Source organism: Platalea leucorodia (assembly GCF_965183815.1).
Source record: "Platalea leucorodia genome assembly, chromosome: 9".
In the NCBI taxonomy this organism is placed as follows: Eukaryota; Metazoa; Chordata; class Aves; order Pelecaniformes; family Threskiornithidae; genus Platalea; species Platalea leucorodia.
The window spans coordinates 15,573,534-15,600,008 of record NC_138831.1 but is presented as its reverse complement, the minus strand read 5'-3'; the positions used below and the strand labels follow the sequence as shown (position 1 = coordinate 15,600,008).

General features: G+C 53.2%; 1 protein-coding gene across 3 annotated transcripts in view; it reads left to right on the top strand.

Moving 5' to 3' along the window:
- The window catches only part of SRGAP3 (SLIT-ROBO Rho GTPase activating protein 3), a 133,705-nt gene extending 124,707 nt beyond the window's left edge, over positions 1-8,998 (top strand). Inside the window, exons 19-22 of one of the 3 annotated variants that reach the window (XM_082322158.1) lie at positions 704-884; positions 1,469-1,618; positions 1,984-2,311; positions 4,811-8,998. In XM_082322158.1, the coding sequence (XP_082178284.1) occupies positions 704-884; positions 1,469-1,618; positions 1,984-2,311; positions 4,811-5,218 (1,067 nt within the window). In that variant the 3' untranslated portion in view covers positions 5,219-8,998. Of the gene's footprint in view, positions 1-703; positions 885-1,468; positions 1,619-1,920; positions 2,312-4,810 lie in introns of those variants that run through there. The other 2 variants (XM_082322160.1, XM_082322159.1) reach the window with 2 other exon arrangements.
- The last annotated feature ends 17,477 nt before the right edge of the window (positions 8,999-26,475 follow it).

The following is a 26,475-nucleotide window of genomic DNA, read 5'->3' as shown; positions in this document are numbered from 1 at the left end:
TCCTGATGTGCTCATGACCTCCCAAAGTGAAGTCCTGCCTCAGCCTTCTTGAATTTCAGGCCCTGAGCTTCCAGTTTGTGAATCCCTGATGTTTGGTAGAGCTTAAATTAGAAAAAGTGGAGAAGTGGTGAGGTAGAGTGCTGGGAAGGTCTGCAGATGTGGGGGTGTGATGCAGAGCAGCTGCCCGGGCAGAGCCGCTATCATTGTTTCGATGGGGATCCCCATCATTTCTATGGGGATTCATTAGTCATCAGTAATTCAGGCCAAACTGTCTCCAGGATAAGGAAAGGACAAGAAGGTAAGCAGGGCTTTGATCACAGTATCTGACACAGCTTGACAGGATCCCAATCTGGACGATAATGGGGTTCTATAACTGAAGAAATCACTTTATAGGTAGAAAATGGGAGTGTGGGTGACGATGCCATATGCGCACAGGGAAATTTCAACTACTCTCCATCTGGTTTGCAGCTTTTTGTAATTGCTGGTAGTTTGTGAGTCTGTGAGAAATTCCAGGCAGGCTGGAAGAACAAAAAGAATTGATCAGTCTAAAAATAAGATGGTTTGTACTCAGTGTAAGATGCTCTCGGGAAGCTAGGGCAGCAGCATTACTGCTGTTCTGGTGAGATGTATCTTTCTAGGATTTATTGTGCCTTCGTGATTGTTGAACTAAGCTTTTCTCTATCTGTGCTTCTCTCCTTTGCAGAAGTGGAGCAGATTGAAGCCATAGCAAAGTTTGACTACATTGGACGGTCTCCACGAGAGCTCTCCTTTAAGAAAGGGGCCTCGCTCCTCCTGTACCATCGCGCATCAGAAGACTGGTGGGAAGGGAGACATAACGGTGTGGATGGCCTTATACCCCACCAGTACATTGTGGTGCAAGACATGTGAGTAAAGTGGCATGTGTTGATCCAGGATGTTAAAATCACATACCTACACAAGGTCCACTTTAGCCACCCAAAATAGGTGGTCAGATTTTCTGAGGTTTAATGACTTTGCTGAGAAATCTGGACCTGTTCACATCTGCTTCTCCATGTATTGGCTCAGATTGTTTCTCGTTCAAGCTGATAAAGCCAAGCACTAAATACTGAACCCCATCTATCATTGACTCCTCAAAGTGGCATGACCCAGGCTTAATATTGGTCTTGGCCCCCGTGTACGTTGACCTGGCATTGTTTAGTGCCCACCAGGCCTGTAGGCAGATCCTAGGGTCCTTCGCAGATGGCGCTTCTGTTACAAGTACTGTACCTGTATTCATTAAAATGGCAACTACAGCGCAGGGGGATACGGAGATGTGATGTTTGCTTTTTCCAAGCTCCAGGTACTGTCTGAAGTGGTGCCCTTGGTCTAGCCCTTTGTTAACAAAGCCTGGAGCTGCTGGAGTGGTGATGTTCAGATCGACGTTGTGGCTGGGCCCTAGCCTCTTTCCTGGGGCAGAGCCCTGTTACTGATGGGAGTCTCCTTTTCCTAGGGATGATGCGTTCTCTGACAGCCTGAGCCAGAAGGCAGACAGCGAGGCAAGCAGCGGACCACTGCTGGACGATAAAGCCTCGTCCAAGAACGACATCCAGTCTCCGACGGATCATATTGTGGACTATGGCTTTGGAGGAGTAATGGGCCGGTAGGGAAACTCTCATTTTCCTATGAACACAGAGGTAGTCGCTGTCACATGCGGGGAGAGGCAGTGTGTGGTGTAGGGCAAGACAGAAGGGGAGGCTCCAGTAAGCACTGCAGAATAATATGAGCATGGAGGGGGTTTTCACGTGCATTGCTAATGTAGATCTTAAGTAAAGAAGGTACAATGCTGTCCCTTTCTTGGCACTGGCTAAAATGTCTGTCTTCCCTCTTGCCTTAGTCTTCTGGAGCTGAAAGGCTCGAGTTTGGTTTGATCTTAACTCTCAGAGCTGAGCGATTGTCTTACAGCATGCAACCAGCCACTTTTGATCTGATGGACGGTGACCTAGTCTTGTGATGGATTCTTTGCAGAGTGAGATTGAGGTCTGACGGTGCAGCTATCCCTCGCCGTCGAAGCGGGGGGGACACGCACAGCCCGCCCCGAGGGATGGGTCCTGGCATAGACACTCCTCCTCGAGCAGCGGCCTGCCCTAGCAGCCCCCACAAAATACCTCTTAACAGGGGTAGGATTGAGAGTCCTGAAAAGCGCAGAATGGCGACATTCGGCAGTGCAGGCAGCATCAATTTCCCAGACAGGAAGGCCTTGTCTGATGGCCACCCGCTGAGATCGACCTGTGGATCGACTAGACACAGTAGTCTCGGAGATCAGAAATCTCTAGAAGCAGAAGCGCTTGCTGAGGTAAGAGGGTTGTGAAGTGGCTCTCGGTGCCCAGGGATCGAGAGGCTAAAATAAAAGTCACTGGGGTAGCGCCGCAGAGCCCCTTCCATCTCAACACACTTCAGAATTACAGTGCTGTTGTAGCTGCAATGGTTTAAAGACAAAAATGAGCAGCCAACAGCTTGCCTGCTTTTCCAACTCTATCAGTTGGTCTAATAAAAGATACTGCCTCCTCCCACAAACCTTGTTTTTTCAAAACAATAGGCAGAAATGTTCGATCCACCACCAAAATGTGCTGGCAGCTCTTACCTCCCGCAGGGAGGGAAGCACATTATCTTCATCTGACGCTCCATAAGGAGCTTAGGAGGAGAAAACTGGATTTGCCAAATCAGAATTTGACTGATGCTCAGTGTTTGGAGAGAAGTACTTTAGGTTGGTACTGGTTGTTTGTAGCTAGGATCTCAAAATGTTAGTCTAATCCCAGTATGATGTCTCCAGCCATGCAACATCATTGATGTCACATTAGGCCATCAGTTCCATGGTGCTTGTTAAATTCATGTTACCTCCAGCATAGCCTGCAGGTCTTCTCTCTCTGCTGCTGGCAGGAGGCCCCCAGCCAGGTATCGGTCAGGTTATACCAAACCTGTTAACATCTCAGAGAATGGTCCTTTCACGCAGCAGGCTGCAGAATTCTCCAGCCTCTCAGGGACCACCTAGTTCAGGCACAGTCCCCGCCAGTGTGTCCCAACAGCCGTGGGTTGGGCCGGTTCGGGGCCTGGGGGCTGGGAGCGCTGTGGACAGGCTGCTCAGCATTCCCTATTTCAGCAGTTTCCCCGGCAGTTTGCTTCGTGCCACCCTCTGGCAGGAGCAGCAGCTGTGGGACGGTCGGTGATGCCCAGGCGGAGGGGTGCAGCTGCTGGGGACGCTGCTGCCCGCCACTTGGCAGCAGCTCGTGTGCCACAGGGTTTGGCAGGCTGTTTTATGTAGAATGAGCTGCTTTCAGTGGGATAATTAATGATGATTGCAGAAAGGAAGAACTCGTACTGTCCTGTCTGCTTTTCCACCAGCCACGCTCCTTGTTCTCTTGCTCTGCAGCACGCTACCCAGCTTCTCTGTCCATCAAGAGCTTGCATTTGGTGTGATCAATTTACAAAGTTACGGTCGTAGCACAGTGCGTGCCCTGAGCGATGGCTCGAGCTGGGGCACTGTGTCCACCTTGGGATGGGATAACAGCATGCACGAAGTCCCCAGGCTCGGCTGATGGGCAGTAGCGTGCCACCCTGCAGTGGGGCCTGGGGCTGCATTTCCCAGGTGCAGTGCAGGGCTGTGGGGTCCAGGAGCCTCCAGAGGGATGGGTAAATGCTGAGGACAGAGCACAATATGCACAATTTTCTTGGCTTTTGGGTTTTGAGTTGTTTTTTTTAAACCTTGGAAAAGATTCTCACTCAGCTGATGTAAATAAATACTTACCTTGAAGTCTGTAGGACTGCTGGACTTGGTAGTCCTGAGGCTTAGCTCTGGGAGAATATTTTCACTCATTATCTGAACAGCTTAATAGAATTAATTGGAGCTAGTTTGATAATTATTTCCCTTCTGCTGATCCTCTGAACATTATCTGAGGCTCAACCAAGCGTTTTGTACGCATTATAAAATTAAGGACTTGTCTACAGAAGGACAGCGAGGAGAGTTAAGCTATTATTTTAAACGATTGATTCAGTTGCCTTAAATCACTTTTCGGATGGTCTCTTTCTGAGTTAGTGGCCTTAATTCAGTTAAGGCGGATTTAAGTGAAGCCAAAGTAGGGCCTCTCTATTTCTGAATGAGATGATCAGCACTAATTTAGCTAATTTACTTTAAATGGGCACTTCTGGTTGAACTGGGTTCACCTTCTGGAGGATCTCTTTGGACTGACCCATGGAGGCCATGCCCAGGAGACATGACCCGAGGTGGGTGGGCAGTGAGGGGCTGGGGCCGGTCTCACCTCGGCTGCCTCCCCCCGCACAGGGAGAGAGGCCTTGTCGCTGGCCTCTCTTTTATTTATGGCGAGCTGCCATCGTGCTGCTCACTCTGCATACATCCCTGGGCATTTCCTCCCCACGCGTGCCATTGCCCTGTAGGCACAGGGACAGCAGAGGTCCCGTACATCTGATGGAGGCTGCAGGGCCTTCTTTTTTTGGGAAAAAACAGCCTCAGTGCTGCGGGGGAGTGTGGAGATGTCCTGCCTCGTTGGAGATGTGGACAGGCTGGTGTTGCTCGTGGTGCTCGGGCTTTGCTCCCTTTGGAGCTGGCGACCAAACTCCTGTTGACTTGGGAGACATGGGGCGCCTTTGTGTGGCCAGAGTTTGGGCTTTATATCTTCTCCTAAAGCTCCTGCTTTGACTGGAGGCTCTGTCTTAGGTCAGAGACCCTCACACACGAACACAGGTGCCAGGACGGGGGGGCCTCTCCATGGGGTGGGGTGCAGGAGTGGCGTGATGCTGTGGCATGGTGCTGATATCCCTTTGTCGGTGGCATTCTCAGGACATCGAGAAGACCATGAGCACAGCGCTGAACGAGCTGCGGGAGCTGGAGAGGCAGAACACGGCCAAGCAGGCCCCCGACGTGGTCCTGGACACACTGGAGCCCATGAAGAACCCCGCAATGGGCGCTGCTAACTCAGAGCCTGCCAGCCCCCTCCACACCATTCTGATCCGGGACCCCGATGCTGCCATGCGGCGCAGCAGCAGCTCCACCACGGAGATGATGACCACCTTCAAGCCGGCCCTGTCGGCCCGGCTGGCCGGGGCTCAGCTGCGGCCCCCGCCGATGCGGCCGGTGGTGCAGCACCGCTCCAGCAGCAGCAGCAGCTCGGGGGTGGGCAGCCCTGCCGTCACCCCCACTGAGAAGCTCTTCCCCAGCAGCTCGGCAGATAAATCGGGCACTATGTAGGCTGGGGCACAGGCAACACGACGGGGAGAGCCAGCGCCTGGACAGTGGCAGCAGGGCCGGCAGCTCAGCAAAGCCTCACTTAGCCAAGCGGGAAGTCAAAACCGTGCTCAAAAGGAACCTCTCCAAAAGGAGAACAAGTGCGTAGCCTAGGCTTGATGGTTGATTGTACATATATGTGTGTGTGTGTGTATGTACATATGTGTGCACACACACCCCCATCCATGCAGAAACACTTCCCAAGCTTGCAGTCCTACAGCAGGAGACGACGGCGGGTCTACATGTTGGCACTGGAGAATACACGCTATATGTGGAAGTATATATTAAAAAAAAAAAGTGTACAGAATTCGGTGACTTTTTTAAAAAAGTAGATTTACCTCAGAAACTGGCTCTGAAATGTCCTCTCTAGAGATGTTGGGTTGATATGGGTTTTTTTCCAGGCTATTTGTGTGCGTGTGTGTGCGTGGAGGTACGTAGCAGCTGTGCATCGAGCAATACAAGGCCAGTCCTGGAATTTATTTTCTGCACTTCTTGGCATTTAAAAAAAATGGGGGGGGGGGGAGGGATACAGTGGGTTTTGTTCACTGCTGGCCTATGGAGAAGAGCTGGAAATTCATAAATGACAGTGTGTGTCAGGCCGGCTGGAGTGTCTTTTCAAGCTGAATTCCGAGACGCCTTCGTGTGTGCTGTGACGCCCCGGCCAGCAGCACCCGGCAGGAGCGGGGACAGAAAACGAGGTGTGCTCCATCAGCTTCACGCAGGGAGGAGGACGTAGCTGCTGCACCGGGGCACAGTGCTGCCCTGCCTGCACCGCGGGGTCTGCAGAATTCTGATGCGCTTGAAGATTTCGGAATGAACAAGGACTAGTGACAAACCTGTGGTAAAGCATAGAGTAACTTACACAGTTTTGAGATGCTTCATTTCCCTTTACCCACACATTTCTTTTTTTTTCCTTGTTTTTTTAGAAGAAAACTAATGGTATCTTGACAGATAGGACTAAACAGGTGAGGAGACTTTGGTACAACAACATTCCTTTATTTGAAGTTGCACAGCAGTACATGAGGGTCTTGATTCAGATTGCATCTTTTTGCATGAAAAGCATGAGCCATATTTGACCATATCAGATGCGGAACTGATCTGATGGGGTGATATTTTGCACTTTCTGTACTGTACTATATAATACAACAGTTTGAGTTTATGCAAAAGAATCTACATTTTGTTTTTCCTCTGAACATTTAACCCAGAGAAAAAAATATGCAGAAAGAGCTGGGGATTGCATGGTACTTTGTCTGATAATCAAGTCTCTTCTGTAAGCGCTGAATTCAAGACACTCTGTGCTTTTCCTGCAGTTTTTTGCTTCTTGTACAGATTTCCATGCAATGACCCATGGTTTAATTTGGTCACTTACACATGATCACGTACAACCCCAGCGTGAAACGGGCCATCGTGAGTCTCTCAGCTGCATAGAAAAGCCGCACTAATGGCTCCTAAATGTTCATCCTTCCTTCCCGCTGTCGCTGATTTCTGCTGTTCTGTCTGTCCCTGGGCAAAGAAGCTAGCGAGCCCTCCTGCCTCATCCAGCAGTCACCTGCCCCTGCCCAGGGCTTTTTTTTGTTCCCCCCTGCATCTTCCTCTTCTCTCCAGCACCGCTGCAGACCCCAGCTCACACATGGCCGGAGGAGCAGCCTGACTTCCCGAAGGCAGCGGAGGGGCCGGCCGGGGCGGCGGAGCCCACCGGTCCCGCCGCAGCTCCCGTCTCGGCTGGGGAGCTCACCCGTAACGCGCCCACGCGCCTCAGCTGCCCCGTGGCTGTGCGAGGCAGCCCGTACCCCCGCGCCGGGTACAGACCTGGTGTCACAAACCCGGCATCGGCCCGGCGTTTGTTCCCATGCCCGGTGCACAAGCATGTGTCCCTTCCACGCACCCCGCTCCTGCCCGGCTCCCGCCTCTGCCAGTCTGTGTATATATTGCTGTACTTGCTTAAATGCTGGAAAGTAACTGTTAACATGTAAACTGTACAAAAAAATAGGCTAAGATTAGATGAAAGCCAATGCCACTCACCAAATCTTTGCACTTAGTAGGTAGCTCAATGTAAAAATAAAACCCAATAATAATAGTAATAAAAAGAAATAAAAAAACAAAGCCGCAAAGCTAACCTTTCAGTGTACAGTGGGGGAGAAGTACTGTATGTAGTGATTCTGTCATTGTTCCTCCGTATAATGCTGTAAGGGGAAATGGTGTTTATGTACTTGTCTATTAACATTGTTGACATTTGTAATTACCACAATTAGTTCATATTGATGTTTATTTTTCTTCATAATTTTTCCCCCCTTTCCTAACTTAGGCTAACCCCGAGGTCAATGCCTCTGTCATTACGGGCAGCAGATGTTCAAACAGTCTGTCAGTCTGGTCTAGTAATGAACCAGCAAATGTGCTTTTAGGGGGAGGGAAGACACCCATTTGGCACGAGAGCCGTGTGTTCGTTGCCAGTAATTTTTTTTTTTTTTCCATTTAGTTCCTGGAGAACATTCACTTTGCTAGTCTTCTGGTTTTTTTATATACTTTCAAAGATGACTTGATAGCAAAACAATGTTTATTAGGTTTTTTTTCTTCTTTTTTTTTTTTTTTCCCCTTCCTTCTTACTTTTGAAGATACGGTACAAGTTCCAGTGTCTTTCTATTAAATTATTGCCTTTCGTTTTCCTTTTTGTTTTGTTTTGTTGTGGGTTTTTAATACAATTGTTTTCTTATCTTTAAGTGCCTTTTTGAGCACCAGAACAAATGCTTGGAGTTAATGTCCTAGGAGCTGTACACATCATGATTTCTTTTGTACAGTTGCGTTGTGCTGGGAGTGATTGCTTTTAAAGTCCTTTTAATTTTTTTTTTTAAAGAAAAGAAAACCAAGGTGTTTTGTTGAAGAATAAACTACCCCTTTTTAATACGGTATTCAAACTGTAGTTTTAACTACTGTAAATTTAAGGGAAGAAATGTATTTTTCTGTAAGCTAACTTGGCACAAAATTGAAACACGTACATTGTAGGAGTACCATAACTGGAACCTGCTCATGTTTCATGAGCAACTTTACCCTGATCCTCGATACCTCTCTAAAGGCGTAAAGACTGTAGGCTTCAGAGAATTCACAGAGCTTTCACTGTGAAAACTTAGGGCCGAGTGGTTGATGTGAGCGGCGGTGGGGCCCCGCCAGGCGAGGGTCCGGAGGGACTGCTGCAGACGCAGCCCCTCCTTGGGGACGTGGCAGCCAAGAGGAGGGCGTCTTCACGGAGCAGTTGTTTCTCTGCTGTGCAGAGCGAGTGCCGACCTCTGGCTCGGCTCCTGCAGACCCCGCTGGGTGCCCGCGGACCTGCCCCGTCCCGTCCCCCAGTGCCATGGCCGCCTCCGGGAGGGGCAGCTTGGCGCTTGCCCGCCCTCCCCGGGGCTCGGCATCGCCTCCGATGGTGCTGACTCAAAAGCAACGGCACCCACGCCGATCTCTTCTCTGTACAGACTCTTCAGCAGCGCACGCAAGTGTGTCGGTCCCCGGGGTGGTGATGGCAGTGCACTTTCTTCCTTAGGCTGAAGTACCCCTGGTAGGTCATTTTTGTAAACGCTGGACTGTGTTATTTAACTAGCAGTGTTGTGGTTTTCACGGTGTGGCAGTAGGTATCCCGAGTCTGATCTGCTTCCGAGTGGCTGGGCTGCGTAGTCTGGTGGGGATGGGTTTGGTTACGCCGGGAAGCCGTAGGAAACTGCTGGCTGGCTGCCCTTTGTAACGGTCGTCCTCCTCCTCTGGTGTTGTCTCTGTAACGTATGGTGAGATGCCGTTCAGCTAGAGTGTCTGAGTGGGTCCTCTGTCATGTATGCTGATGATGCCATGTAGATGAAGCCACTAGCTGGGTGTGGACTCATCCTGTTGAATAAAACTGCTTAACTTTTCTCAAAAACGTTGGCTGTGGTTTCAGAATATTTGCTGCCTCTGGGAGCTGCGTGGGCTGGCACCCCTGCCTGCACCCCTGCCTGTGCATCTGCCTACACCCGTGCTTGCGGCTTCCCCGTCCCTTGTTCCCCGCAGCCCCGGTCAGAGGCGGTGGCCAGGGTGCTCCTCCAGAGCCGCCGTGCCGCCGCCCCGCAGCCCCTTCCCCGTGCCGGCGGGCGGCGGTGGTGCCGTTGGCTGCGTCTCCTGGCTGCCGCTCCCCCGTAGCCACGAGCCAGGCCCGTGGTCGCTCACCATGGCTGGCTTCGTGTGTTCCGCTGTGTTTGTTTAGATGAGCTGCTGAGAGCACAGATGGGCTCTTTCCTCTCAGCCCTGGGCATATGGTGAAAATGCGCAGGGAAGAGAGATATAGGCCAATAAAAAAAAAAAAAAAGCCTCCAAGGAGGTGTAAATTTGCCCATTTCCATTGGCGTGGGAGGACTTGTGCTGATGGAACGACACCAGCTGAGATGTACCCCGCATTTCAGAGGTGTCACTTCTTTTAAATTTTACTTAAAATGCATTTAGGTAAAAACAACGGGAATGTTCTTCCATTTTATTTTGAACAAATCTTTGCCTTGAAGCTCACTGCACCAAAACTGCGATAATTAAGTGCTGAGGAAGATGCCACATGAGTGTGGGGAGTCCTCCTGGGGCGAGGGCTGGTGGGGAAGGGCCGCTCCGTGCTCCGCCAGCCCCTGCCACAGGAACCACTTCCAGCTCTGGGTGCCTGCGCCTGTCTTCAGGCAATTAAATACCTTTGCAAATCTCCTGCTAGGCGAGAGCACCTTTGGGTGGTTTATCGCTTGCCCACAGGGGAAGGCTGCCTCGGGTGGGGAATCGGGGTAGGTGAGGATGGCAGCCAAGGAGCTGCACTCCACGTCTGCTCTGGAGAGACCTCACCTTCACCTCTGCCTGCGTGAGCTCCCTGGGACCTCGGTGTGTCTGTGCCTTAGGAGGAACATCAGCTCAATAAGGCCAGGGTGACACTGAACGGAGACAGCAGGACCGCACCGCTGTGGGGCCAGCGCCTGTGGCAGGGATGTGCTCCCCGCCATGAGCAGCCTTCGTGCGGTGGTAGGGGGGAATGCCCAGGAGGAGCTGGGCTGAGCGTCCCCGCTGCCCCTCTGCTCGCCCTTTGTGTGTTTGGGGGGGATCAAGACTCGATCTCCTGTTGCTGCTGCCACGTTTTTCCCCAACCCTTCATGCCGTGAGCCCCTCTCAGCGCGTCAGTGCTCGCCTGTGCAGGAGTATTAGATAAGTATTGCTCTCAAAAAGCAGACGGCAGCTTTGGCAATGAAGCATTGAAAGAGTAGGCTTGCTTTTCTTTTTGAAAGCTGATTACACAGACGTTAATTATCACTGGAGGGGCAGAGAGGGGGACCACGACACGGTGCTCTCACATCCCTCCAGCCATTGCCACGTGAGCCCATTCACACCCGTAGGCTCTCCAGGGATGGAGATCTGCGCTGGCCCCCTTATTCTCACCTCAAAGGGTATTTTTCTTCAGGGGTCACTCCTCCCTTCCATCACCGGTTCCCCCGAGCGGCTCTGCCCTGGAGGGGTCTACCTGCTGCCCCTCACCTGCGGACGTGGCTCCCTGGCACAGCCCCTCCCGGGACCGGGGGCCCTGCGCCTCCGTCCTCTGCCCACTGCTGTTATCGGCAATTGCCCCCTCCCCACAAACACCCGCTGTCAGCTGCTGAGCAGCCAGAGCTGCTTCGCCTAGCCCATGACAGGCCTGCTGGAAAACCAAATCCAAGTGTCCCCCCTGCTGCTGCCTGCCCCCCCGTGTGGGGAACCCCCCCAGCCCCTGTCCCCACGGAGGACGCATCGCACTCGGCTCCAGGAAGGGGACACGTACCTGCAATGCACAAGCAATGTCAGACAAAAGCAGATGCCAAAATGAGTTTAAAACAAAGATGGTTTAGTGCTCGCTCTGTGGTGAACAGGGCAAGAGCGATTATCTGCTCCCAAAGGGAAAGAGTGAGGGGGCTCAGGGGGCCACGCAAGCCAAGGAGACGAACAAAGGCCCTTCCTGCGGCGGCGGCAGATCCCAGCCAGGCACCACAGCCTTCAGGACTGGCCTGGCATTTGCTTTTAAAGAATTAAGTAGAGCCAGCTAAGTGGATATGAAAACCGTGGCGAGTGCAGGAAGACATCGTCCATCGCAGCCCACCATGTGCTTGGCTCGGCCCCGTGCTGCCGCGGCGCAGCCGGCATCCTGCTGTGGAGGTGCCCGGGCAGCGCAGCCCTGCCCAGCCCTGCCAGCTCCCAGCGTCGGTCACCGCCTCGCCAGCAGCCCCCAGCCACGCCGGGGCACCCCTCACCCAGGGCGCTGCACTTAATGCGCAGCACCTCGCAGCATGGCGGCTTTAGCCCATGAGATTTATTGCCAGATAAAGTAAAGCAACGTAATTAAACAGTTTTCCTAATGTGCACACACTGCTGGTTTCATCACAGGTCTGTCCTGTGTCCAAACTATTATTCTGCTGGGCTCTCTCTGAGTTGAGAAGGTCCCCACAGTATTGCTGGTAATGAGCCAAATGAAGCCTTTGTCTGAGAGTGAATGTCAACATTATCACTAAATTGATAATTGATTTCCAATTAAAAGTCCCTGTTCCCCAGCACTCCTAACTAATACAGGCTCATGTTAAGCTATTTATCCTTTCTTCTCCTGACAACAAGGCTTTTAGTGCTGTAACTGGGATATTAAATGGTTACTGGGAGTTGTGTCCTTTGTCACTTGGCTCCGTGGCAGGAGCTGACCTCCAAGGCCAGAGTGCGTGCTGCCATGCACATGGCACCAAGCAACGCATTTCACGCTGGGGAACAATGTATTTTTAATGAAAAATAAAGGGTAACATCCCTAAAGATAGCTCAGAAGAGAATCAGTATGATAGAATATAGCTCTGTCTCATTACCCCTAGGGCGGCCATCTCAATCCAATTCTAGCTAAACTTTGAATAGAAAAGGTTATAAATTTGAGGGGGGGAGAGAGAGAGGCAATGCTCCATGCTGGTGGCAGCAGCCTGGGAGAGGCTTCACACCTCATTTTATTTACCTCCTTGGAAACCTGGAAGAAGCTGGCTTTGCAGAGGGCATCTGCTTAACAGTTGGAAAGACAAGAACACACAGAAGCAAAAAACCCACAAACCAGCAACCGCAGAGGCTGCTCGTTTGCAACGTACCGGACCGACGGGGCCAGAGGGGAGGCTGCGTCCCACCGTGGCTGTGCAGGGCGAGCTGGCAGTTCTGTCTGCTTCTCCCTGGGGAGGGGAGGAGGGACGGGGACACCCCGGTTTCCTGGTACGAGGAAATCATGTCCTTAAAGCGTTGGACATGATGCTTTGGAAGAGGGAAACGAGGCACTTCCTGAGCAACATGGGTTCTGTCAGAACCGGGGCATTGCCCGGTTGCCATGTCAGACTGCCCCTGCGGCCACCGCTGTGCAGCGGCACAGCAAACCTGCACCATTTGCCTGTTTGGAGCTATTCCGAGTTCTTGCTTATTCACTGCCATTTGCGTTGCCTGATACTATAGCTCCAGGTTTAAGGTTGGACTTCAGTTCCCGGGCTGAGGATATAGGCAGCTTTATAAACTTAGAATCACAGATGTCCTGAGTTGGAAGGGATCCACAGGGATCGTCGAGTCCAACTCCTGTCCCTGCATAGGACAACCCCAAAATTCACCCCCTAGGTCTGAGGGCATTGTCCAAATGCTCCTTGAATATTGTTGGGCTTGGCACCGTGACTGAACTTCCTTTCGTGAAGGCTGGTTTGGAGTAACAAACCTGCCGCCGCGGTGGGGCTCACCGCAGACTGATTTACCTGGAGCTGCTGGTGCAGCGCTGGCAGCCGGGGCTCGGTCCCGGGTGCCGCTCCCCCTCAGGGCTGCCTCCTGCTGCAGTTACTGCGAAGCCGGGGGGAGCTGGCCCTGCTCGAGCACCCATCAGCCTGGGTGCGATCCCTCAGCCACCTGCTGCTGCAAGGAGCACCCGGCTGTGACAGCGTTACACCGCGATCTGGAGAGCTGGGAGTCGTTTATTTAGCCAGTGGATTGCCTTGCACGCAGGTCTTGTGTGGCCTCACTCAAGCATGCTGCAGAAGAGAGATGAGCTTGAGTGATGAGTGGCTATTAATATTTAATTTCACTCCCTCCGTGTACATTCTTAATTCAGTCCTTGTTATAATTTTTCCTGATTGATTGCCACTTTGCTGACTGCTGCATCGCATGGTGCTGCAGACATTAAGTTTCAGCCTCCATCAGCGATCTCTGTGAGGCAGAGACTGTCCCACTGCCTGGCTCGAGGAGCGGCAAGGTGGGGAAGAGTCACCCCAAAGCAGGTGATGCTGCAGCCTGGGGAGACAGGGGACCCTCGGCCCCTGCTGCCGGACTCTGCCTCTCCCCGCAGCCGCCCCAGGCTCCCAGCACAGACTGTCAAGGTGCAAAGCACCCCTGTGCAGCCAGAGCACCCTTCCCTGCCCCGTGCAATAACAAACACCATCCTCTGCCCCAGGAGAGCCGGGGCTCTGGGTAGTGCTTCTATCTGCTGAGTGGATAAAAGCTCCATATCTAAATAAACAGCTCCAGTAAAGTCAGAGTGCACTTCACACCCGAGCTGACGAGAGGCTGCGGCTGGCAGTTTATTCAGAAGCTGTGTTATGTTTCTTTCCATTGTTTTTTCTGCTGCTGGTTCGTGGCTTCACTTTCCTCCCTGTCCCAGCAGCACAGAGGAGCAGAGACCTCCCTGATTTCTTCAGTCCACCCCTGATGTGTAGCAGCTGCAGAAACAGAGCCGGCAACGTTTTAGCAGGGGTTTGCTGGGCACCTTAATGGGGAGAGGGTTGCCTCAGCCGCAGGTGGGGCTCAGGCTGCACCTCCGGCGGGCAGTGGCCCACCCGTCCTTTCCCACGGTCCCTCCGCACAGCTTCGGGCCCGGCCGCAGCGGAGGGGAGCGAGGGGCTGGCTCCAGGCCGCTGGCCTGACGCCCGTCTGTAGCTGCTCGCCCACCTCTTCCCACCCACCGGTAAGCGCTGGATCCCGCGCCGGTGCGTACCCTCCCCAAAGGGCACCGGGTGCTGGGGAGGCTCCTGGGCACCTTCCCTGGGGAAAAAGCCCCGGGCGGCTTTGGCGGGGCCCTCGGCAGCCGGGTGGCCCCAGGCAGCGGCTGCGTGCAGGGGGACCAGGCCCTGGCCGGGCTCTCGGGCGGGTCAAGCGTGCAAGGCGGGCGCGCTCCTCGCCCGCTCCGCAGCACCGGCGGGTGGGAGAGCATCGGCTGTGCCCGACGGCACCCGCAAGACGAAGGCTGCCCTGCCGCCGCCTCGCTGCCAGGCGGCGGGTGCTGCCCCGGGCCCGGGGAAAGGCCCGCGCCTCCCCGTGGGCCGCGCTGCCGCCAGGTGGCAACAGCCCCCCGCGCATCGGCGGCCGGGGCCGGCACCGGGCCGCGGGGCGACCGTCTCCCGCTCGGGTGGCCCGCGGCGACTTCGCCTCGCGCCCGTCGTGCGGCCCGCTGTTCTGCGGCTACGCTCGCCCTCCTCCCTCCGCGGGCAGCTGCCGTGGGAAGCGGGCCCCTTCGCTGGCTGCACCAGTTGCTTCAGAGGAGGGTGCTGCAAGAGGGGCTGGTAACGGACAGCTTCGGAGCAGGCTGCCCTCGGGAAGAGTCCGTAACTCTAAATATCTGTATAACCGGTATCTGTATGGCGCTCCTGAGCCTGAAGGCTTGTGTTCTTACCCGTGTAATGCACCTGCGGTCATTCTCTTTAATAATACGTGCGTGATGCTAAGCACTTCTTGCGTAACGTACTGTTCGGCTTGAGTAATAGGCTCCTTTCTGGCTGGATAACGAGCACAGGTATCTTGTTCGTAGCTGTGACATGGGGCCGTTGTTTCAGAGTAGCATGTGCTTGTCACCGCGTACTGAGCTCGGGCCGGTGTTGGGTTTGCAGAAGGAGGGCTAATGCCAAGGCTGTCGGAGGAGACCTGCGCTTTCCTTACCCACAGCTGAGCCGTGCAGGCGTGGCTGGTGGTGATGTGCTGATCGGGTGTTTGCATGGGCCCTCAGACACCTGCCCTGTGTTTAGGCTTTAGATGCCTGTCTAAAGTGCCAAGTGGCCACATCGGAGCATGTTTCTGCGTAGCTGAAAACTAACACCTGAATCACTTCTCTCCAACAGGTCTAGTTACCTGGCTGAAGCAGTAATAATCATTAAATATAAACAATAAGTTGAGTGTATTACTTAATTTCTACCGGGCAAATGCAGCATTTGAATTTAAGTTAACTTTCATACTACCGCACACTTGCATATGGGTTGATTTCCCTCTAAAGTTAAAAATACACACGAATATGTGTAAGTACTTCCCAGTCTGGTGTATCAGAGATCGCTGCAGAGAGCTGCTACGTTCCTCATGCCGTGGGAGCGTGCCGGGTCTGGGATGGTGAAGTCCGTCAGAACAACGCGGGGTTTGGGAGCAGGAGGAACCTACGGCGTGAAGATGCCTGTGGTGCCCTGGAAGCGGACTCGGGCGCTGGACCAGGTCGGGGCGTGCTGAGTCGCTCTGTTCCAGTTTGGCACTTTGCTGCTCAATGCGATGTGCAGGGTGTGGAGCGGGGGGCTGCAGGGAGCCCAGCCACCCCTCCTGAGCCGGGAGCCGAGCAGCAGCTCTCCCTGGAGCTTGGAAGCAATGGCAGTGTCTGAGGTGGCTGCGTGGTGGGTCTTGCTGATGCCTCTTGCTGGAGGATGTCACAGGGCTTTGGAGACAAGCCACATGATAAAAAAAGAGGTGGAGGTAGAATCACGCATCTGTGTCTTCCTTTCTTGCAATTCAGGTAAAAAAAGGTTTCTGCCAAAGCTGTGCTGAGTCTGGTTTTGTGGGTCAAAATTGCAGCTGGCAAAATACCACTTCTTTGGGGCCTTTTCTCCAGGAGCAGGAACTCCAGAGAAGGCTGCTTGTCCTTGGTTTGCTCCTTCATTCCTCCTCATGGCCTCAAGCTGGATGGGTGGCCAGACCCACAGGCTTTGGAGGGAGCATGAGAAACTAAAAATCCACATTTATGTGTTTCTCTCCTTTCCTGACGCTGAGCTGGCGTGTGCTGAGCCTGGCCCAGCCAAAAACCCATGCAGTCTCATGGATGAAATGGTGCAAAAACTCGGCAGCAGCCAGGCCCATGGCTGCCTCCCCAGTCGTGTTTCCTCCCCGGCCATGTCCTCTCTGTCGTGGGGCTGGTCTGGGCACCGGGGGAGCTTGGAAAAGGTGTTGGGGTGTGTGTGCATGCGTGTGTGTGCACAGCCAGTTGCAGGGCGATGCTCCCTGCCAGGAGAGGGGACGGCAGAAAGCCACCTTGGGAGGCTGGCGTGTGGTGATGGCAAGGGCTGGCTGGTGGGCTTCCCTGTGCCCGTCCCCGGCCGAGTGCTGAGCTTCCAGAGCAGGTTTGCTCACCAGGTCTCTGCGACACGGCTGAGCCAAGGAAGCGGCTGCACATCCACAGCAGTGCCGGAGGTGGGGGCCGGCGATGGGAATGGGTGTGCTTGGGCTGCTCCATCCTGGCTGTGCCGAAGGAAAGCTCCCTCCATGCCCCAGAGTTCTGGCTGAAGATTAAATTAGGCCCAGTGAAGATTTATTAAAGATCAGTGGCCGAGGTCAGGGAAAGTATTTGGATGTGGCTGGTGGCCCAACTCTGTCCCGCAGGATTTGTGCCTTCCATGAGAGAAGTGGTGAGAGCTGTGACGGTGGGCGCACGGCTGCTGCTGTGGCTTCACCTGCGCTGACCTGTGTCGTATTGTGCCTTTTCCCTGGCATCAACTGGGGCAGCCTTTTGCAGTGTTACAGCATCAAAGCTGCCCATGCTAACAAGTTAGCACAGCTTATTGCTCCCAGAGGAAAACGCTCCCAGAGCACAGCCGGGAGCAGAGCCACGTTCTCCTGCAGAACTGGCTGCTGCTTTGGTCTTCTGAAACCACTGAGATCCTTTAACCGTCCCTGTGCAGAGACCCGTTCCTGGGCCTGATGAGAGAGAAACATAGAGCTGAGCTGCTCTGCGCTGAGATCTTTATGGGAGGGCTGGGGAAAAGTGTAAAAGAAGAAGGGAGGTTTCTGTGCTAATAACTTAGGCTGGTGTAGATGCACCCGCAGTATGCTGTCAGGCCTCTACAGGGGGAGATGACGCCAGAACAGGGAAGCTGAAGTAGAACAACAGGACAACCCTACACAGGACTTTGGGGGGTGGAAAGAGCCGTGTGGGTAGCAGAGCACAAATCCAAACCAGGCACCACCCAAAGTGTTTTAGCCCTCTCCTCAGGTATATGGCTGAGCCCCATCGCCTGCCACCCCGGAGCGACGGCTGCTTCTGCCCTACCTTCCCCAATACACATGGACGTGGGCATGTGGGAAAATGCGATAAACCTCTCCTGTGCCCTGACCTCTCGGGCGGAGCGGCCGAGTGCCCCATGCTGGAGCCGTGGGGGCCGACCGGAGGGCTCCCCGCTCCCGGCTGGGGAGAAGGGCTGTGCTGCGCTGCGGCACCTGGGGCGTCCCCGCCAGCAGCCCCAGAGCGATGCCGTCCTGTCAGGCCGCAGCACAAGGGCGGCGGTGGCGTGACTGTGGCCGGACCTTGTCCTGCCCACTTCTGCAGGGTTTACTGATGGTTTGCGAGCAAGAGAAGGTGAACTCCAGAGCAAAGTTGTTCCTCTGGGCTCCATTTCTTGTTTTCTTTTTTCTTTTTTTTCCCCAAGACTTTACAGAACAGAATGGTCCTCTTGCCCCATGAAGGGCACTTGTACGTGTGGGAGTTTATCCTTTGGAAACCACTGCATTATTTTCAGATAGTATTTCCAAACTTGAAGTTGGTTGAATCACCAGGGACTGTTAAAGAAGAATTCATTGTATTCTTGGGAACGCATCCTTCAATCTTTCTCTTGACTGAAGCTGGTGGCACTTTTATCTGAGAAAGGCAAGGCTTTAGATAAATGTTTCAAAGCACTTTACAAATGAGCTAAAGCTGGTTTTTGAAAAATGGATACTTTTGTCTGCGTTATATTGTAGAACCAGTCAGAGGTTCCCATTACTGAGAACAGTACAGTTCCGTTTCTGGATGCAAATTGCTTGACACAAAGATGGATGTGGTCCACGTAGCCCAAATAGTGCCCTGGCTGCCGGGGGTTAAAGGAGCAGATGTGGCCGTTTGCTGTGCTGCCCCAGAGCCCCTCCGGGCGGGGGTCTGCTGTGCCCTGGGGGGGTGCTGGGCTGTGACCACCCCGGGGCAGGGAACCCACGGGGACGAGTGGCTCCTCCGAGACCACCATGCAGATCCAATGCTGGCCACCTCGCTGGTGAGCTTCACGAGCAGCCAGCCACCCTTTGGTCCCGGGTCCGCGTGGGTCAGTGAGGTGCGCGGGTGCCTCGCTGCTCGGGGGCACGCTGGAGGGGCTCTGTCGCCGTCACTCTGGAGCAGGGCGATGCCTTGTTGCTGTACCCGCCTGAGATTTTACGTACAAAATAATTGTGTGTTAAAAAAAAATCTAGTTTGGCTATTTCTGAGTGTTTTGCAGTGTGTTTTTGTCCTGATGCCAGGGACAGTTATTGCATTGCACAAGAACTAAACTTTCTCCAGAACTTTTTTCTCAGCATATCTTAATACTGAGATTTGGGTATTTTATTAGAAGGGAAAATCAGCAAAGAAGACACGAAGAGCATGATAGCGAACAAATGATTTCTAAATAATTTTTCTTCAAGCTTGACTCTAAATCTTATCCAAGACAGTTATTACAGCTGAAACTCACTGTCCTTGTCCCCAAGATCGGAAATTTGATGCATTTTCAGTGGAACTAACTCAAACAATGGTGTCAATGGAGGAATGAAGCTGATCTGTAATCTGGGAGGGGAACTTAATATATTTTTTCTTTTTTAAATAGGTTGCTCTAACTGGAGCAGGCTGTCTTTTGTGAAATATGTGCATCATAGCATATCCTCTCTGCTGCGATATTTTTCTTCATAGAAAACTTGATGACAACATTACTCTTGAGCGATAATGTGAAGAGGGGCCAGGGATTGTTGCTTGGCTGAGCAGGAGCAAATGCAATATTTTACGGAGCACATGTGGCAGTGCCTTTGATTTGCAGCGGGACCCATTTGTTTTTTAGACAATATTGATTGGGAAGGCAGCTCCCATCGATTCCTCCTTGAGGACTCTTTTGTTTTCTTCTTTTCAATAAATGGTGTTTCCTTGTAAAGCACCCACTTTTCCTGAGATAAAATAGGCCTGCCTGAGGTCGCAAATGGCAGGATGAATTGAGGTGTTTCTATCTGCAGCTAACGAAGCGGCCCACGGAGGTAGCGCCTGCTCCGCCGGGTCAGGGCCCGGCTGAGGGTCTGGCATTGTCACCCCAGGTGCTGCCCCCGAGCTCCTCTGCGCTGCAGAGCCCCCGGGCTGCCCGGGGCTCCCTGTCCCCCCAGTCCCAGAGCGCAGCAGCAGCACCTCCTGTGCAGGTACCGAGGGGCATTTCTCATTATCGTGAGGCATTTAGAGATTGAGAGATACAAGGTGTTAAGAGGTATCAGTCATCACATCGTGCTTCTGTGCAGTTTTTACCATTACGAAGCCAGGACTGCAGAGCAGCTGCCTGACTGTGGGCTCGTGCCGGGAAGGGTCTCAGGACAGAAGCACACCCAAGGGTGTCAGGAGACAACTATTTCTGTCAGACCGACTGACATGCAAACAAGCTGTTGGATGTGTGATTAGGTGAACAGCTGGTTGGGGAAACTGAGAGATTAATTCACTGCTTGCTGGCAGTACTGCCCTTTAAAGCCTGACTCCCCCCGCCGTGGGAGAGCAGGGACCCCTGACCCTCCGGGGCCTCAGACCCAGCGGGGGCTGCAGCGAAGCACCCAGTGCCCAGCTGGGAGCAGAGCCGTGCGCTCCCGGGAAGCATTCCTGGGAAGTGGTGTGAGCTGAACTTGCTTTCAGTATAAGAGCATCAAGGAATAAGGTCTTAATTGCATTTAAATGTGATGAGTACATGTGCAGTGTGCATCGTTACTGGTTTTAGGATGCCATGTTCTTGCAGGGACACTGGGAAGAACAGGATGGCTCCGAAGCCTGCCAGGCAGTGGGAGAGGCAGGGCCAGCCGGGCTGTCTTGTGTTCGGTTTTGTTCTTCCACTATTTTAGTTTCTTTTATACCTGCCCCATTGCTTTATGCTTCCCTTTTATGAGAGGATGATCCACAGTAAACAACGAAGTTGTTATAGGTATGATGAAAGGAGCAGGAGATTTCAATTCTACACTAGAATAAATGCAAAAGAATTTGCGCCCCGGAGCCACTCTCTTTCTGCCTGCTTCCAGTTGTTTTTGCATTGATGCTGTTGGCTTTCTTTTGCTTCTGGCATTCATCCCCCATCATCCAAACTGTACCTCCTCATGCAGGCAGGGAAGCTGCTGCCTGGCACCCAGAGGAGCCCTACCTTGTGAGGCAGCGATTTGCTTTCAGCTGTGCCTCCCAGGCCCTTTTTGCAGGGAGGGATGGGGTTGGTGTAGGGAGGGGGCGCTGGGCCTCTCCCCAGGCTCCGGTGGGACCTGCCACCATCTGCCACAGCCGGGACGCACCCCGGCGCAGCCCCTAGCACTGTCCAACACAGCGTGTTTTAGCCTAGAGACAAATTACCAAACGCTCTGGGGAGAGGGGGAGTGGTGCTTATTGCACTGAATTAGCAGCACGCATACAATAACAGGGCGAGAGCAATTTGCGGGGGGATGTGGATAATGTCTCAGCTATGAAGCGCTCGGGTCTACAGCGGGACGGGAGCTCGCAGCATTCGCAGCCGCCTTCTGTGCCTCTCAAATGCCAAAACTTGGTGTCCTTGCTGCCATTTGAAGTCTTTGGCTGGGGTGGGCTCTGACTTCCCTCTGCCCATCGGGTCTGTGGTAACCCCCTGGGGCTGCTTTCTGCCATTATTTCTGAGCCAATCTTTTATCTGGAAAACCAAGATAAAAATCTCTTTTTTACTTTCTGGAAATGCTTTGGGCTTGACCCCTTGTTCAGTGTCCAAACCCACTTCCCACTCCTTCCCCTCCCTGTGCCCTGTCAGCATCTCTTTGGTTTTTCTTGTGCCCGTTCTGGTGCTGTTCAGACCCCCCATGGTCCAGCACTGCCCCCAGCATCCCAGTACAATAAAGAGTGTTTATCTGGTGGGCAGGGAGCTGCAGCAGCTCAGTGGAGGTGCTGGAGGGTGCCCAGGCAAGGCTGGGCGGTGGGGAGCAGCAGATGCCACGGCTGCGGCTGCTTGGTGCGGTCCAGGGCACGTGCTGCTCTTCCCTGCCCCCCGCGACACCCCGATCAGCGCGGCTGGATGTCAGCATGGGCAAAATACAGCTGTACATCACAACTGGCCTTCCGTAGCATCTTCTCCTGTCGCTGACAATTTACCTGTCGTTCGTGTCTGTGCCTTGTCCTGCTGCTTGATGCCAGGCTAGAGGGGGGTCGACCTCCATGGCTCGTACCTCTGAACCCCGTGGGAACGCTGCCGGGGCCCTGCGGGAGCCAGGCTTGGCTGTCACCGAGCGATGCACCTCGGCAGGGCCCGGCACTGCAGCAGGTGCTGGTGCGATGCACAAGGTGGGGACCCCGTTGGCATCGCAGCCACATCTCAGACTGATGGGTGAATAGGCTCCTTCGTTCCCCAGTCCCACATTTTAATGGGCTGAGGGCAGATAATTCTTCTAATGGAGAATTGTTTCAAACCCAGAAGAAGACAGAGGGCGGGGTGGAAAACACTGAACTAACGGCCTGCTTCCTCACTGGTGAAGAGAAATAGCACAGCACTTACTTTTAACTTTGCAAATACTTCTGGAGAGATTCTGCTGGTGCTGAGAGCACGGCAGTGCCCCGACTTCACGTCTCAGCCTCACCGAGGACCTGATAGTTTAACATGAAACCACTCTGAAAAGCTGAAATGAAACCTTGGCTGCCTTCAACCATCTTTGGGATAATTAATTGTCAAGAAATGCTCTGAGGGTCATTTGCCCTGTATTTAGGTGGATCCAATAATTCAATACTTAGGTGAATCCAACAGCCATTCACTGTATGTTCTTTAAAGATGCACCTCAGGGCAGTCTGTCACTTGTCATGCTCACAGCTAATGAATGAAAAAATTACATAGAAATGAAATGTAAAGGAAATGGTGGCAGCATTTAGAGTGATTAATGCTTTGAACCTGGAGTTGAAGTGCAGCAAGTGCTTTCAGTGTTACTGACTGAATTAAATAATCCAAATTAGTAATATATTTTAATTTTTTTTCCTGTGTAAAGACATTAAAGTGCTTTTAGCAAATGAGGTAAAGATTTTTCCATCCATGTTTAAAGCAAAAATGGAGCCCTGTGCCGTGGCATTCCCAAAGCCTGCAGCCAGCTCATGGTGTGGGGCTGCGTGTGGCCGTCCCCTCCCTGCGCAGCCTCTCCTATAGCGCCTGTGAGTCTGACTGCCCTGAATGTGGCCCTGTTGGTGCTACTGGTGACAGCAGTCATCTGTGCACAGCCACGGGTCACACCGTGACAGATGGCTGTGGAGCCAGGATTGAACCTGGGGTTGTTGTTCATCCCTTGGAGAGAGGACCGTCCCCTCCTGGTGAGAGCCAGGGCCCTGTGGGATGGTCTGGGACCACCTGGCAGGGGGACTCACCCTGGGCATCCCAGTTCGGAGGGATTTTAGAGACCCTGCTGCTGCCTTCAGCTCAGGCACGGCTGCGACTGCGGGTCCCTTCGGGCAGTGGCGAGCTGACGGTCTCTGCTCCAGCCTGCCCGGCGCTGCCCTGGCTTGCTATCAGTTGGCAGCTGCTCTATTGTGTTGGCGTTGTTGATAAGGGTACATATTAATTGAACCGTCATCATTTCTGGTTCGACGACATCCACCTTGGGCCATTTACTGCATTTTTTCCTCCCTGATGCCCTCTATCCGTGGCACGCTCAGCGTCCAGGGCGGCCCAACAGCTATGGCCTCCGAGGGGCTGGCTGCTGCCGGGCAGAACAGTGGGAGCAAACGCAGACTGAGGCACGTGGCAGAGATTTTCCTGAGTGGATGCACATGTGTTTTGGAGACATTCCCTGTGAGCATATGTTTAATTTCCTGTGGAGAGGGGGAAGGATTTGCTGGATGAGATTGACTCTTGAAACGGGCACAGCATTTTTTAAAAAGTAAATTCCCCTGGGTTTGCCTGGTGATAGCTAGTCAACGTGGGGGAAACTGGCACCAGTTAGTGCCACTGCAGTACGTGCTGGGTTTCAGTGCATTCTGGTTTTATTATTAATTTTAATATTTTTCTTTGAATGTCTCCCTTCCTCCTCCAGCACGTAACCAGAACAATATCCCCCATCTCCCTGGAGCTGCAGCCCTTCCCTTGGCTCTCCAGTGCTGATGTGTGGCCGCTGCATCTTGCAGGCATGCTGGGGAGCCCGTCTGCGTGGCGGTGCTGCCTGTGCCACCAGCAGAGACCCCCGGCTGCCGCCACCCTCCCTGCCCACCAGCTGGGCTCCAGTAGGACGTGGCAGCGGTGGTGCTGGGCCAGCTCTGCGGTACCTGCTCTGGTGGGTTAGCTGTCCATCCTCCTGGCCAGAGCAGTGCAGCCGGTGTGGGAGGTCTCTGCGGCCATGAAATCCTCCTCTGTAGGGATGTCTGCAAGGCAGCAGGAGTGTTTGCGGAGCCAGCCCCCAGCGCAGTGTCCGTGTGCCCAAGACACCCACAGGACAGGTTTCAGTGCTGGAGTGGCTGGCGTGCATCTGCTGAAGTCCTTGCAGCCAGGTCTGAGCTTGCGGGTGCCAGTGGGGAAGTTGTATTGTATCCTGTGCCTAAGCTGGCCACTGTACCAGAGGGAAAAATAAGAGTTTTTCCCCAACTTCTGTTAACTTTTTTTTTCCCCCCTTAATATACACTTACAGGCTCAGTCTCTAGAGAAACATTGGAAACTAGATTTTAGCAGGCTTTAGGGATTGCAGCATTATCCATCTTCTGTAAATACCGCAGAGCTGTGTGGAGTTGGAAACCCTTTTATGATTGCAGCTCAGCTGAAAACCAGCGCTGCGTTCCTGGTGCGCTTCAGGATCACTTCACTTGTCAGCCGGGTGGAAGGCAACAGCTGTTGAAGCCTTTTGGTTTAAGTGTTTCATGAGAGCAAAGCGCAGGAAATGGAATTTACTGAATTTTAAATACATCTCACGTGTTGAGATTGGAGTAAGTGTTGCAGGTAAACGAGTATTGCTCGATACCATAGGGACGCTTCATCCCTCCCCAGAAATCTTTAAGAAACTTATGCTTGGAGAACTTGATGCTACAAAATCAATGGAGGTTTGTGTGTTGGAAATGAAGCTCCAGCACTAGAGCAAAACTTATCCCAGCCCTTTAAATCTAATCATGCGCGTTATCAGCATCCAAAGGCCAGACACCCTCTTGACAGCTCCTAATTCCACCCAAGCAGCCATCAGTATGAATAAGACACATCTCTGTGGACATGCAAATGTATTCGGTTCTATTTAACAAAGATAAATATCTTAATTAAGATAACCAACTGCCTGGGGGTTTTTGAAAATTAGATGAGCGTGGGCTCCGCAGTGAGAGCTTGGCGCAGATGCTTTGGCTGCTCTTCCAGAAAGCTTGAGCAGCCTCTGACAGCCGTGGTGGGATGCAGTGCTGCAGCACTTGCAGCGGCCCCGCGCTACCTGGGAGGCTCCCCGTGGTGAGGGGGCATCGCTGAGGCTGGCCACCAGCCCAAGCCCTCATACACTGGCTCAAAGCAAACGTGCTCATTTCCCACCCTGGTCTGTCTCAGCCGGCAAGCAATAAATGTTCCTGACAGAGCAGCTTTAAGCATTCCCTAACATGCTGCTGGTGAAGATGAATTTCTGTCTTCAAACTGTTGTTGTATCTATTTAGTTCTTTTTCATTCCCTTCATAAAAGCCTTTTTAAAAATGATAGCAAGTGCTGAAGCCTGCTGGAGCCCTGGGGTGGAGCTGGGGAAGTGCTGAGCGGCTCAAAGGCAGGACCCCAACACTGGGAGACCAAGAGCACCTCTGGAGCGGGGCAGCAGCCGAGCCCTTCACAGCCTGGGGCTGGGATCACAGAGCCTGCCCGGGGAGACTGGCACTGCTGCAGGGCCGGAGGGAAACACCAATAAAAGAAAACAGCTGCAGAGCCAGTGCTAATGGGATTATTAACATCCTTTGGTTTATCGCTTGGCTTTCAGGTGCTCCACGGGGCTTGCAAAGAAGATTGCTGTGCCGGGGTGGTCCTGCGCGGTCAGGAGAGAGGCACTGATGTGCGCTGCGGTGGAAGTCACCTCCTTTTTGCTCTCCTCACCACTTTGAAACATGAACTTGTTTTGTGCAACGTAGCTGGTGCACAGCTGCAGGGAGCCCCGTTGGGGTGCTATGTACCTCTGAACGTGTCCATCACCTCCTGAGCCCAAACCCGGGCAGACGTTGGCTCGTCTGCAAAGCCTGCCTGGTCGGGGACAGGCTCATGAGGGTCCCCGGAGCCAAGTGTGCTCAGTCACCAAAACATGGGCTTACATTCTGTGACTGTGGTTTAGAAAGCTCTGTACCTTCCCTCTGTAGCGGTCACTGTGCTACTCAGCAAAAGAAATGGCATTATTCCTTGCGGGAGCAGAGCCCCAGCTTAGCAGCTTTCTCTGCAATCCTGAGGCTTCTTAACTGCCCAGGCCCTGAAATGACTGAGGGTGAGGGGGCTCTCAAGAAGCCTCCGGGGTGAGATGCAGCCTTTTTTTAAAGGAAGGAAAAAAAGAAAAGTCTTGCGTAAGTCAAAACAGCTGCTAGTGCATGACTAATGCCTTCCCTTCTCCCTCCTCCCCTCCTGTAGTAACAGAAGTTCACAGGAATTATATAAATGATTGTTTCCTGTAAAAAGTTATACATTGTTCATAGGTCTTTTGGGGACAAACCTCACGTTCAGCAATCCATTACCTTGCCGTGTTTACTAATAGCTTTGGATCCAGCTGACGAACGCTCTCTGCTGCCCCGCTGCATTTCTGAAATGAGCTGATAACAACAAAGTCCAAACCCGTTGTTCCCGGCCCGGCTGGTGCGAGGGGGGCTTTATTCCTGCCAAAGTCAACTTAACTGGGACAATTCACTACATTTTAAAGCAGAGGTTATTGATGCATAGTGTTGACAGCTGAATTAGCTGGGCTCCGCGGGCGAGTAATGGCGCTGGGCCGTGCGCGGCGCTGCACCCGTCGGCGTGGCTGGTGCGGCAGCCGCCGGCGGCACTGGCCGTGCCCTCCCAGGCCAC